Raw genomic sequence first — 13,900 nt, 5'->3', positions numbered from 1 at the left:
GCAATATAAATAGTTAAGTAGTGTCTATCTGGTTATAATGTATATGGCCTAAGCGGGATATTGACTGTCCGCGGCTTACTTTCACTTGCCCATCGTAAGTTATATAGGTACAGTAAGATGTTGCATTTTTCAATATTTGCACCAGCCACTTAAATCTGTGATTGAAAATAATTCCGCTTATTTTATAACTTCTCGATTTAAATACTTACTATTATATAACTATTTTTTTTTCTTTTATTTTTATTGAATAAAAATGGTTATTTTATTAATACATACATTCGATCTTGGTTATTACGATCACGAAAATAGCGAGGAAACATTCGTTGACATTTTAGTTTATGATTTACTCCATACATTTATTAACTGTATATACCGAGCAAAACTGTTAATATGTCGAAAGTTTAAAAACAACATGTTCGACCCTAAGCAATAAAATCTGACCGGGACGTTAACTAGACCGATACCGCCGGGATCAGATTACGTTTATGACAGTAGTTAAGTGTCTAAGTACCTAATTGGTGTTTTCGCCGACAACATTGAAGCGGTATCCACGCATATGGTTGAAATTGCATGTAAAAATCCAAGCTTTGTGAAGTTAGTAGGTACCTAGGTTATGAACGCCATGCTTGTTTCGGGGATTTTTACGATGGTTTTCAGATTTTTTTTGTTATATGCTTAAATAGAACATGGCGCAAAAAATGTTGTATAACGATATAACGAGTATTGCTTATAACGAGCAAATTCAGTCGGTCCCATCTTCCTTGTAATAACCAAGCTCGACTGTACGTACCTAATCTAAAGCATTAATAAAAATTGCCTCAGTAAATATTGTATACCATCAAAAAATATATTGAATATCTAATTTGAGTTTTTTTTAATCCAAAATAATATATTTGATAGCTCATCTTTAAATGCCTGCTTAATATTGCAGAGTAGAAATACTTACGCTTCTTCTGTTGGATAATTTACTATTAATATTTTTCTTCCTTTATATTATATCCTTTAAACGATTATACTTACAACCTTATTCCGATTTGGATATAAACCGCTTTTCTACTCCCACTGCATAATGTCCTGCATTCACGATCGCCATCTTCTCCAAATTTTTCTCCTTCCGCCAATATTTCATATTATTGTCATCATTTCATATCATACACATGTGGCATTATATAATATGTACCTTGGCATATTAACACATCTATTCGAGGACTCTTGAAACAAAGATGGCAGTTTCCATTTTTGAAAAATGTTAGGAAGTCAATAAAAATGTAATTTCTTTTTATATCCATATTTTCTAAAAATTATAGTATAAGATATTATACATTAATAGTATACAGACAACATTTAAAAATAGTTGTTTCATAAATTATATATATTAGAAAGATATAAGACACTTTTAATGATTCGTCAACAATTTATGAAAATGGAAACAGCCTTTTGTTTATAAGCCGCTCATTAGTAGTTTGAATTTTTGTATGATACCAACATCTCAGATCGAATCATTGTTTTATTATTATATATATTTGTGGTGTCACCATTTCAGGCAGTCCATTTTGGACCTCGGCACAGGTAACACGCCCATTTTATAAGTCATACAAAGTAGTCCTGCATTGTATCTCATACGTTGATAAATCAACATTTTATATATATATTATTATGATCAAGTCAAATAAAAAGATATTAATAATTTACACGTATTTTACTGGTGACCTATCAAATATATCCCACATATTAAATTAGCTCTCAGGGCTCTCCTACTATATTATCGACTTTATTAAATGGACTGAAAAAAATAATTCCTCAATATATATATATATGTTATAAACCTATTAAACGTTGTGTACAAATGGCATATTTATAAGTTTAAACTATTTTATATTAAACGAAATTTTATTTATATATTTTTCGACCTTGCATAGTATTTATTTGAAACCAATACAAAAAATAGCAGTATATTATGTATCCAATGATAATTATAATATATTACTATTTAATACGTACCACCAGCAGGTACCAACATTACCATCAGTCAGTAAATATAAATACATAATATATGTATAAACAATAGTACTTATGTTTACTTCTAGTGAAGTTTTATATTTTAATTATGTAGTCAAAAAATAATCCGCTAAATTAGTTAGCAAAAACCTTAGTATTTTTTGTAGCAGTAAAGACATTTAATTGTATTTTATAATATGCACGCTCCAATTTTCATATCCTGTTGACATAATGAAAAAAAGTAGTTTACAACTATAAAAAAAAATAACATTGGTAGCAGATATTGACTCAGCTGGTGCTAGTTCTGTTTCGGTCAACAACAACAAAAACTATAACTATCTACTTATTAATATAATTGACTTTTTTCACATATTAGAATGTTATAAACTTTTATTTATTGAATAAAAAATATAAATGCTAAAAAACCTTCAAGTAAAGAGAGGATAAATGGAATTATATGTATACTTATCCTAAATGTTACCACCATGAAAAATTATGCCACGCGATATTTTTAATGGTGTCCTCGGGCAATTTTTATTATATTATTAAATTGTAAGTTTTATTCACAATAATTATTATCGATTGTTAACAGATTAAATGTTATTTAAATGAAGCCGATAATGACTGGTTGGGTCAATTTGATGTCCTAGAATTAGACACGATTTTGTAAAGATGTGACCTACATAGAGGAGATAATACTATAAAATTTCTTTGTTTATCAGATTTCATGAGAAAAACGGTATTTTTTTTTACATAAAATAATAGAATGTTAATTTGATTCGTCTCAGAATCTTGTTCATTCTATATTTTGAGGTCAAAAATCATGGACATTTTCTAATATTTTTTTTGTAAAATTCAAGGAAATAAAAACAATTGAACCGAATTGATTTTTAATGATGTCTGTATTTTATGCAAAGATTGGTATTTACAACCATGTCTCAAATATTTATAACAATACCTCTATTATATTACAGAGATTTGAGATTAAATATGTGCTAATTAGTTGTTTTTTGAAAATAAATATTGTTAATAAGCATGAACTTGCAAATGCGATTTTGCCATTAATTAAAAATGTATATTTGAATCCCACCTTATATTATTGAAGTATAAAATATTGACAAATAACCAAATAATAAATATTGATTGATATTACTTTAATATAATTTGAAATATTTATTGGCAATGCGCATATAAACTAAATGTTTAAAACTGATTGTCTTTCGTGAAAACATTCTCGATTTATAATAATTATTATGCATTGCAAATAAAATTTGTGTACTGTAGATAAAAAAATAAAAATAAACATTAGAAGGTTTAGACTATGAAGGCTCAGTTTAATGTGTACTTACCTGCTTTAGTCATTCTTTACGTTCTAAGAAATACCTACTATAAAAACATTTTTCTTTATTTAATTTTTTGTTAAATGATTTTTTTCTTGTAAATTATTCATCACTCATTTCCTAACTAACAATTAGTAAAAAACGACTTTAATCAGGCCACGAGGGCATTAATTATAGTACCTGGTGAAACCATCACAGAAACACACAAGCTTGACAAAATCACATAAACGTATTGTGATTTCACCAAGAATCGAACCAAGAACCCCTGATATGAGAAACCAATGCCTTACACAATGAATTGCGAAGGAATCATCATGAGATTTGGTTTCTCTTTACGATGCATTGCCATATTTATCTTGAATTATACTCTCCCATTATTTCATATTAATAGAACTTTACTGTAAAATCAATTAATGGAATTAATTATTTTGCATACTATAATCAGTACCAGTTTCCTCCATTTCAAACGATCCGTTGGGAATGTATGTTTGAAGCGAACGAAACCGGTCCTGATAATTATTTATTAATTATAAGGTTAATTTAAATACATACTACGTATTGCATATTATTTGAATGTATCATTTATATACCAATATCACATATTATATTAATTGAATTCAATCTTTAAACTTGGTTAATTTAAAACTAATAAATAGCATTTACAACAATTAATTAGAACTGTGATAATGAATTACTATCGTTAGATACCTACTTGATTCTTTTCATAGGTGTGTTATATTATATACCTATGCATATTACGTTGAATAACTTCTGTGTGTATTTTATGTTTTATTTTAAATTAGGGGTGACCCAAAAAATGTATACACATTTTAACTGTAAATATCTGTTTCAATGAAAACGGTCTTGAGTATAATTAAATAGGTACTAATAAAATTACAACGAAATTTTTTGTTATTTATGTTAATAAACATTATATTATTAAGGTTCATTTTAAATAAAATAAAATTAAACTGTGTATACATTTTGTTGCGACACTGTAGTGTTTTTTTTGTGTTATTATGTAAAGGAACAAAAAGTAAATACAATAAAAAATAAAAATGCTTATATTTTTACAAGCTTACTGACTATATTTAGCGTTTTTACAAAAATGACTGTTGCACAACGCATACGCCATGATTATTTTCTGTACATTCATGCATACACAAAATTCACATTTACTTAACTTAAAACAATCATCTCGAAAGTACTTCGACACGATAATAATAATATATTCACATCATATTTGCATACGAAAAGGTAAAAAGAAAATAAATATTCATATAATGGTACTATGATCATTATGATGCTACATAAAGTAAAATGGCTTTGGCAAAAAAAATAATAACAAGTCGTTTTACCTCACAACATCGAACGCATCTTTAAAAATATGATATAAATAATATGTGAATACAGTGAAATGAATTATAATAATCATTATGGTAAACAGGTAATTAATAATGTCTGGTCGTTTGAGTATTTTACTAATACTCTATGGTGCTGTATTAAAACAGAAGATAATTATAAGAAAAATAATTTCGCACTATTTCTCAATCGAAGATTCATCGACTGGAGAGAATAAATGTTTTTTTTTAATCGTAATTGTTCGTTTTTCGATGTGCACTCTCACACCACGTAAATATATTTAATACTGGATGCCGTGTCCACGAAGGAAAGCATCGATTGGGCCTGCCTGTTGTTGGTCGCGCCCTGGAGCAACATAATAGAACTGTTGTTGTTGTTGTGCTTGCTGTGGAGGAGGTGCAAGAGCCGCGCGAGCAGCTTGTCTATCTTGCTGTAACTGACTGCGCTGTAATTGCTGTTGCTGGGCGAATAGCTGCTGGGAATTCTGGTACTGCAACTCAGACTGTTGTCTCTGGTAAAGCTCTTGTGGATTACGCAGAATTTGTGGTGGTCCAGGATGTTGAAGGCGGTGTCTGTATAGAGGCTGGGGGCTGAATCCTTGTGGCTGCTGTTGAATCTGAAGCTGTCCTGGAGAAGGCTGGACTGAACGATGATTTAAAGTAAACTCTCCACCGTTTTGAGGAAGACTTTGATATAATTGAGCATTGTATTGATTATTAGATGGATCAAATACTAACTGAGTTGAATAAATTGGATTTCCGGTGGAAGAAATAGGCTCTCCAGCTTTCGATTTGGTTTTGTAAGTTGCAGGTGTTGATGAAACGATTTGGTTTTCTTGTTGGAATTTAGCGAATTCAGCTGCAAAATCGATATGCCCAGCTGGTCTTTGTGAAGTTACATACGGTGATGGAGTAGGCTGGATGGATGATGGGGCAGCGCTGCTGTAGTGAATCTGAGGTCTCTGAGTTATCTGTTGTAGTTGAGGACGTTGGGTAATCTGAAGCAGTTGTGGGCGGAAAGTTGTGGCAGGGAGTTGGGGACGAGGAGTGATGGCAATCGGTGTCGGAGGTGGTCTTGCAATACGCACGCGAGGAATTTCTTCTTCCTCTTCTTCGTTGCCATGTTGACGGTATGCATTTTGGAAAACAGTGGTAGTTGGACGTGCAGTTGTATGGATTGGTCTTGCTGGTCTTACTGGGTAATTAGCAGGCTCATCAGAAGCTTCGTTAGATTCATCTTTCCTGATTTCTTCTTCATCTTCGCTCGGAGCATTGGGATCACAAGGATTTCCTGACACATATGTGAACTCACGTTTGTTACCATCGGGGTCAACGTATCCATACTTTCCTCTGACCACACAATCTGTTCCTCTAGTTTCTTCTTTGAAACTTCCATCAGCAGCTTCGTAACCGAAAGTGAATGATCCATCATCGTTTACTTTGTTATAGTTTCGGATTGTTTGTACGGGTGGGACTTTTGATGATTCTTTTGTTCTTGGTGATTTTGGTGCGGATGGACGGATATAGTTATCGGCTCTTGCTGCTTGGCGTCCGTATAATGAGAGTTCATCAACTGGCGAGACTAAGACTAAATCTTCTTCGCCAGCGCGAGGTTCTGCTTCGTAGTATTGGAGTTCGTCATCAAGAACTGGTGCTGGGCGTGGTCGAAGTCTGATCCGCCTTCCTTGTGCATTTACTGTCGTCGCGATTGCGCATATGAAGACAGCGAGGCACTGTAATGAAAGATAAAATAAATATTAGAAAACTTCAATTAGTCATTTACTACATATTATTGATAAGTGAGTAGATTCAGTGAATGCTCGATTATTGTTATTAAGTGACGAATTAGAATTTAGAAACTAATTTAAATTTGAAATATTAGAATATCAATATAATGTATGCAGAGCTGAATTTATACTTGAAGGAGATAATACTTATTCAGGGGCCTACAAAACTCATACTATTAGAGAGTATTTAAAATATTTTTTTCATAATATATATTTGTTTAATTGTTTACACGTGCTCTAGTTTTTGTGCTAGTGCTAGTGCTTCTAGTAATTGATGAATATAATAATTTATTAACTATTTTTTTTTATTCAAACGAATAGTTCACAAGATTTAAGAATGTAACATTATTTTTATTGAACATACATAATTTGAAAACACTTCTTAGAAATATATAACTAATAGAAAAAATCTTCTTTTGCGACAATAAGATACATATAGCATAGTGGTCAATGCACGTAGGCGTGAAGCCCGACTGACGCAGGTTTGAATCCTGCTGGATATCGTATTTAAAAAAATATATATTGGTTATATATTTCTAAGAAGTGTTTTCAGATTATGTATATCGAATTTAATATTAACAAGGATTGCGTATAATACGCCTAAGAATTGTAAATTGTATTACAATTAATTTCAATAATGGAATTTGATGGATTTTTTAAATTATTTTTCTGGGTTTCGGGCATCTATTAATGATTAAATACATTGAGTGGATCAATTTACTCATAAGAATTTCTCATTAAAACTATGTGAAGATATCTAGACGATATGAAGATACATATACATAATATGCTCTATCTTGGGGTGGAGTAATTGTTTATATGTTTTTAGTTTTAGGCTATCTTTACAATCCGATGTGAATGTCTCCAGAGGAAGTTTCTTCATACATGTTAAATAAGAAATGGTGATTAGATATTCGTCTAACTTATTTAGATTAATTTGCCAGACGCAGGTCTTTAGTCCACAATTCACGGCATCAGAATCTAATATTTTTGTACTCATTACGAGGTAATGAATGTTCTTTAAATAATCCATTTTTTTTACTCAGTTTACTCTGCTTTAATCATTGCGTTCTTGGTCAATATTTTAAATAAAAACACTCCCTCTACATTTTTACTAAGGTAGCTAAAAAGTGTAAATTCTTTTTACTTAAAATATTCATCGAGAAGGTGATTTGAAGTATATTATGTATATATATTGCTTGAAACTTAACTCGAATTCAAAGACAATTTTGTTTTTAAATCGATCATACAGAATGAATGCTTATATAAGATTAACATTTTAAATTGGTTTTTCATACTATCGATTCAGGTTATTTTGAAATAACTTAAACGACCAACAATACTATTATATTGCGTGTGATTTTATTGAAAAAATATTCTGAACAAAAATATTCGTCACACAAAACTTTTCTTCAAGTGAAAGCTTTGTAGATTGACATGGCAAATTATTCAATACGTGTCAGCTATTTTCCAAATATAAAAAAAAAGTCTGAATGGCATTGAAGCCAGTATAAGCGTAACAGTTTTTGATAAACAAATTCTCATGCACGTAATTATTTTAAAGCTGGTGCATTGACCCTCAGTGAAGCTGGTAGTTATTTTATTATTGAAAACCGTTAAAAAAGAGACTCAGTGAAAACTAACTTGTGATAGAAAAGTGCTAGTTGTGATGCGTCATGCGTTTACTGCGATATTTAACTGCATCTCCTATGATTGACTCGAGAGAGAGATTTTCGAAACGGAGCCATTAGAAATTGTGAAATTAGTCGATTTAAAATGTGCATATAGGAAATTATTAATCGACATTTTATTAGAGGCTTCATTTTCAATACCTATAATATATTGTAAAGGCATCGAACATTTACGCCAACTTGTAAGTTTCTTGCGGTGTTTTTTGTCATATTTGTAACAATGAATTCTAAATGTCATGTTATGAACGTCTTCAATTAATAATGTCTTTTTTTTTAATAAATAAATTCAAAATTGGCAATACTTTAAAATTGTGCTTTAATAATTAAGATCAAGTCAATGGTTATCGATCGGACTAATTTTAAAAAGGCGAAAGATAAAGTAGAAATAGGAAACTACTTATATAGATTGCGAAAAACGCGATGACACGTTTTAATATTATAAATGGAAGGATGGAGGAATTTAATCACCACGAAAACGATGTAAACATTAGTGTATGGTATTAAGTCGTGGACTCTGAAGGCGAGGAAACGGAAGGTAATCATTGATGCCTTCAAAATATGGTATTTGCATCGAATGCTTCGTATTTTTTGGACAGAGACCAGAGTACAAGATAAACCAGTCGATCATCTAGGGACTCCAGATAAAAGAACGGCTCCTAACAGTGGATATATAACACGGAGAGACAGATGATTTTTCGTAGGCTTTAAGGAAATCAAAGAAAAGAAATAGCGTAGACGCACTAGACCGACCGGGTGAAAGAGCTTACTTGGGCAGGCTTCATTTTGGCCCGAGAAAAGCAGAGGACTGTGAGAGGTGGCTAATCCTACTCGTACTGCATTTCAGGGTGGGCATGATCCTTATTCAAGAGGGAATGAATGAGAAGAAGAGAACTGTACACATGAGTATGGGCAGCTTAAAGAGGGTACAATATATGTAGAGGATATCCATTATCAAAGGGTTTCTTCTCTTTGGGTACATATTAGCTAAATAATCGTTAAATTATACATATTTTATTAAACATAATTAGCTAAAAAATAAATCTGTGCCGATCGTTCATTTTTAACAAAAGTAAAGAGATATTTATATTTGATTTATAAGTATTATCTTCAGCGTCCGAATATTGCTTCAGCAAGATTCATTCTGTGACGATATTACAATCATTTTTTAGCAGTATGGTCAGTGAAAAATATATTATGACGAAACTAAAAAAATATTTTTTTTCAAATTAAGTTTTAAAAAATATTAGGTTTTTATGAGAATATGTAGCAGTGAAGAGATATAGATCAATAATAGTAGGATTACCCAAAAGAACTGTCATCTAAGTAGATTAAACCCGGTAAATGATGACGATAAAGATATAAATAAATAATTTGTTGCCATTGTTCATACTATTCTTATATGTCTAGTAAATCTATATTATTTATTTCATATGTGGTTTAAACGAATAAAGTTATTAAGTACCTATGTAGTTTATCTTGTTAACGTGGTAAATATCAAAATATCATGTTTAATTTTTTGTTAATATTCTATTTTAATTATATGTTACGGATCTGTTATTATTAATTAAAAACTAATTAATCTTTTTAGATGATGTTTAATGAAAGCTAGAAACTAATTGTTTTTATTTTGCCTTGTTGATAATAATTTATGTATTTATTATTATATTGATTGGGATATTACGCATTTAGAAACATTTCAATGCTGGCAATGTCAAATATCTTTGACTAAGCACACTAATACATGTCGCTATGGTTACGTGCATATCAATATTTTGAAATTTCATCACTCGGTCAACACGAATTTCTCAAAATAACTAGTTATGTTGTTTCTATTTCACTGGCGATCAATGACAAGCCAATCTTATAAAAAAATAACACTTAAACTCAATAAGGCTTCAAGAATGACAGTTCATGGTCGGAATATATTAAAAAATAATAGGTAGGTATAATATTGTTATGTTGATCAAGTGTATACGCTGCACGATTAAGTAGGTGTATTATGCATTGCAATAATGAAAACACTATCTCGTATTAATTATTTTGTTTACGTCTATAATAAAAATGATAAATGTGTATGTTCTTGAAGATGTTATTGGTGGTATATATGAGAACTTATAAGACAATACTTCGGCCAAATTATGGAAGGAAAAAAATACCTACAGCATTCCTCAACTTAACTCAACTATTCAAGGAAAGTACGGGGCTCGAAATGACCGGAGCACACCGGAGTGCCGTTCCAGTTCGTGGAAAAAATAATTCTACCATTAATTTGAGCTAGGCAGGCTATGTAATAGAAAATCTAACACACTTGTTTTTATAAAACGCACAGAGAATTAGATAACTATGTTAATATAGAATAAACGAGCACTCCAGTTCGTAAAATTCGCCATTTCGAGCGCTGAAATCAACTCTAGCGAACTGTTAAGGGTCGCAGATGATAGAGAAAAGATTTATGATACTTACATAAGGTTTTTAGAAATTTTGAGATTTTATTAAATTGAAAAAACAAAATTTTGAAAAATATGAACAGCATACCTACCAGAAAACAAAAATCTAAAAATAATTGGATTGAGTGGGATTTGAACTTCACATCTTTAACTATCGCGTGAGAAATGATGTGAGTGACATAGCGTGAGATGTGAGGTTCGAATTCTATTCGGTCAACCTTTTTCATAGGTATACTGTTGAGATTTTTTTTTTAATTTTACGACAATATAGTTTTTTTTTCCTTAAATTCTTCTTAAAGACTTCTCGAAAATAACGCCCCAAGTAAAGTGGTTAGGTAGCATCGGTGGAATGGTGATGTGAGGTACAAGTAGACGTGCGCATCTTGATCCAACCGTTGTCTATCATATCGATTAACTGATTATTTAGATTTTAGATTGTGATCAAACGTAAGCCGAATTCATTAAAAAGAAAACGAAAAGTTTCCCTTCCGTCTCGTATAATCATCACAAAAACACAAAAATAATAAAAATGTTTTGTATTTGAAATCAAAATATATTGTTTAATATGTGCTAAAAGTAAAGCCTGATTTGCAAAAAAATAAAAACCAATAAGTATGGCAGAGAAAATGGCAGATATCGATAATGTGTTTTTTTTACTTTCTCCGAAACATGGCATTACGTATTATTAGCCTGGCATTACTTTACAATGTTATTTTAAGCGTTTACTTTTAAACATGTGTACTTACTTTCGTTTTAAACAAAACATAATCTGATTTTTTCATTCGAAGCAAATTATGATTAATTATATTCAACTAAGATCAACAACACAGAACGTGTTTGCGATTTTTTTTTGTTGTTGCTTGAAATATATTCACGACATTAATGATTCTTTATACAAAATAAAAAAAAGTAAACATTTCAATTATTAATTTAAAATTAATCGCAATGTCAGTTTACATTAGATCGGTATACGACTCTAATATTACATAACATACAATTAAATAATGCATTTTGAATAATAGCTTTGGATTAAATGGAAAGTGAATACAGTCAGTAAATTTCATTGTGGTGAGTTGAAATATGGTAAATGTATAGACATTAAATAATACACCAGTAGTGACAATTAAATAATAATGACAAATTGTTTGATTGCATTTTGTCGAATTTTATATGGCTATAGAATGTCACTCCAGAAATTATCACAGACGACAGCTTTGAAAATAGATGGTTGATGCTTTGAATTTGGTCACCGGAGTACTTTCATTTCTTAGTCTATTGAAGGTAATTCATTCTCAGTACTCGAAACAGGATCAGACAACGAGAATACTCTGCTTGCCTTATCTGTTTTTTGAGACCCTAAAAACCTTCCCCTGGATATTACTAATATTAGAAGTCAGAATAAGTTATATTAAAATGAATAAATGGAATGATTTGGAGCTTAAATATGCTGAAAGACAATCGCAGGTCAATGTGAAGTATCTTAAGCCGATATTACTTATAGGAATTATTTGATTAGGTAATGGAAATCTTATGGACAGCGGCATGTTTTTATTTTAATTTTATCAGTAGAATCATCGACGTACTAATCTTAACTAATGTGTCAACAAACCCAAACTTTGTTTTATTATATTTTGGTTTTTAGTTAAGTCGTTTGTATCTTTGATACCTACCATCAATGATTGTCATTTTTTATATTAGGTATAATAAAGATGTTAATTCTGTGAATCATGGGTGTTCGATTATTCAAATAGAATTTGATTGACAACGCGAACACCGCACAATGACAAGTTGGCCATGAAAGTTGTCTGTATTTTCATCTCATCTTCACCACACACGCTTCTCGTACGCAATCTCATCGCGCAAGCCGTAATTAACCTGTCAGCTGACAGCTGGCAAAAGGCAGACGACCGCCAGACGAGCCTCCATCCGTTTCACCGGTCGAAACGAAAGTGAGAGATGATTCAGATGATCGCGGAGCAGGAATATTTTTCATCATCGCCTTGAACTTGAACGTCGGTGGACCGGTCGCGCTATCTACTGGAGCATTACCGTAATTGATTTATTCTAAATTTGAATTTTACAGGTTTGCCAGATCGCATCGAATAAACTTTGCATCTATTATTTTGACAGTTTATTGCTCTCAATTATTAGCATTTTTATTATGATATTTGTTTTTATTAAGAATACAGTCCATACTGTTATGTCACAATAAACTATAAACTGCAGGTAATGTCTAGTGTCAATGAAAGATTGGTAAATGTGCCGCAGAGGTGGACATGAGATTTTAAAACTTTCTTTTTAGACCAAACCTAACTTAATATAATCTACCCCAACCTAATATTACATCATAAAATCTTAGTTTGTGATAATGGTGTATCAGAATGTATGAAAAATTTAAATTTTTAATTAACGATTATTGGATCGAAAAGCCGATGCTCCGGCAGAAAAAGGTATTTATTATAATTGAAATGGAATAAACTGTTTTCTTAAAAAAAATTATAAAAGCTCATGGCCTCCTTTGCGGTGCAGTGCTGGTATATTAATAATTGTATTTTTTCCATTTCACATATTTCATTATGGTCATGTTTATAAACATACCACATTATCGTGAGGTTCAATAGTTTTTTTACGAAACAAGACATATTCGAAGGGGCGCTGAGTGAGAAAAATTGATTCTTGATGTAAGTATAATCGACAATAATGTTAATAAGAATAGCAACCGTAACAAAAATCACATTAGCTCCACCTAATTCCTGCGTCTGAGAAGAAGTCAGATCTGCGCATATTAATAGTTATAATGGTATACTACAGCACATATTTACCAAGTATCTGAATTTTGTTTGCTTATAATAAATGCCGAAAATAAAAGTCAATAAATAAGGATTATTGTTAAAAACATCGCAAATATTTTACAAACGGCGAAATAGAAATCTTTTTATGTCTCTAACTTAAAATTGAAGATATTTTCAGTATTTTTATGCTATGCCTTAATAGACGTTGGGATATATTATAAACAATTTGTTGAAGATACATTATTCACTGTCCATTTAGTTAGTTATAAAACTAATACTTATTTGTACTAGTATTGTCTTGATCCATTATTTCGAGATCTAAATGAAAAATCGATAGAATATCGTGTTTGAGTCAGAAATTCAACTGAAAACGAACTTCATCAATAAAACATTTAAATATCCTTCGATGAATCACTTAGTTACGTAAAATAATTACGAATAGGTAGGTAATTAAATTATTTTTATCTCAATATAAATCAATTTC

At 30.8% G+C, this 13,900-nt stretch overlaps 2 protein-coding genes across 2 annotated transcripts in view; one reads left to right on the top strand and one right to left on the bottom strand.

The window, feature by feature from the left end:
• LOC147078717 (uncharacterized) overlaps positions 1-13,900 on the top strand; it is an 869,452-nt gene that overhangs the window by 511,389 nt on the left and 344,163 nt on the right. The gene's annotated exons all lie outside the window — the stretch shown is intronic.
• LOC147078723 (uncharacterized) overlaps positions 3,420-13,900 on the bottom strand; it is a 49,851-nt gene continuing 39,370 nt past the window's right edge. Inside the window, exon 2 of the mRNA XM_085960390.1 lies at positions 3,420-6,432. Coding sequence (XP_085816516.1) covers positions 4,981-6,432 — 1,452 coding nt within the window. The 3' untranslated portion in view covers positions 3,420-4,980. The remainder of the gene's footprint in view (positions 6,433-13,900) is intronic.

The sequence above is a fragment of the Rhyacophila brunnea genome, unplaced genomic scaffold (genome assembly GCF_057557595.1).
Source record: "Rhyacophila brunnea isolate RB1 unplaced genomic scaffold, BYU_Rbru_1.0 scaffold_11, whole genome shotgun sequence".
NCBI classification, from domain to species: Eukaryota; Metazoa; Arthropoda; class Insecta; order Trichoptera; family Rhyacophilidae; genus Rhyacophila; species Rhyacophila brunnea.
The sequence above is the reverse complement of the archived record's forward strand: the minus strand, read 5'-3'. Positions and strand labels throughout refer to the sequence as shown.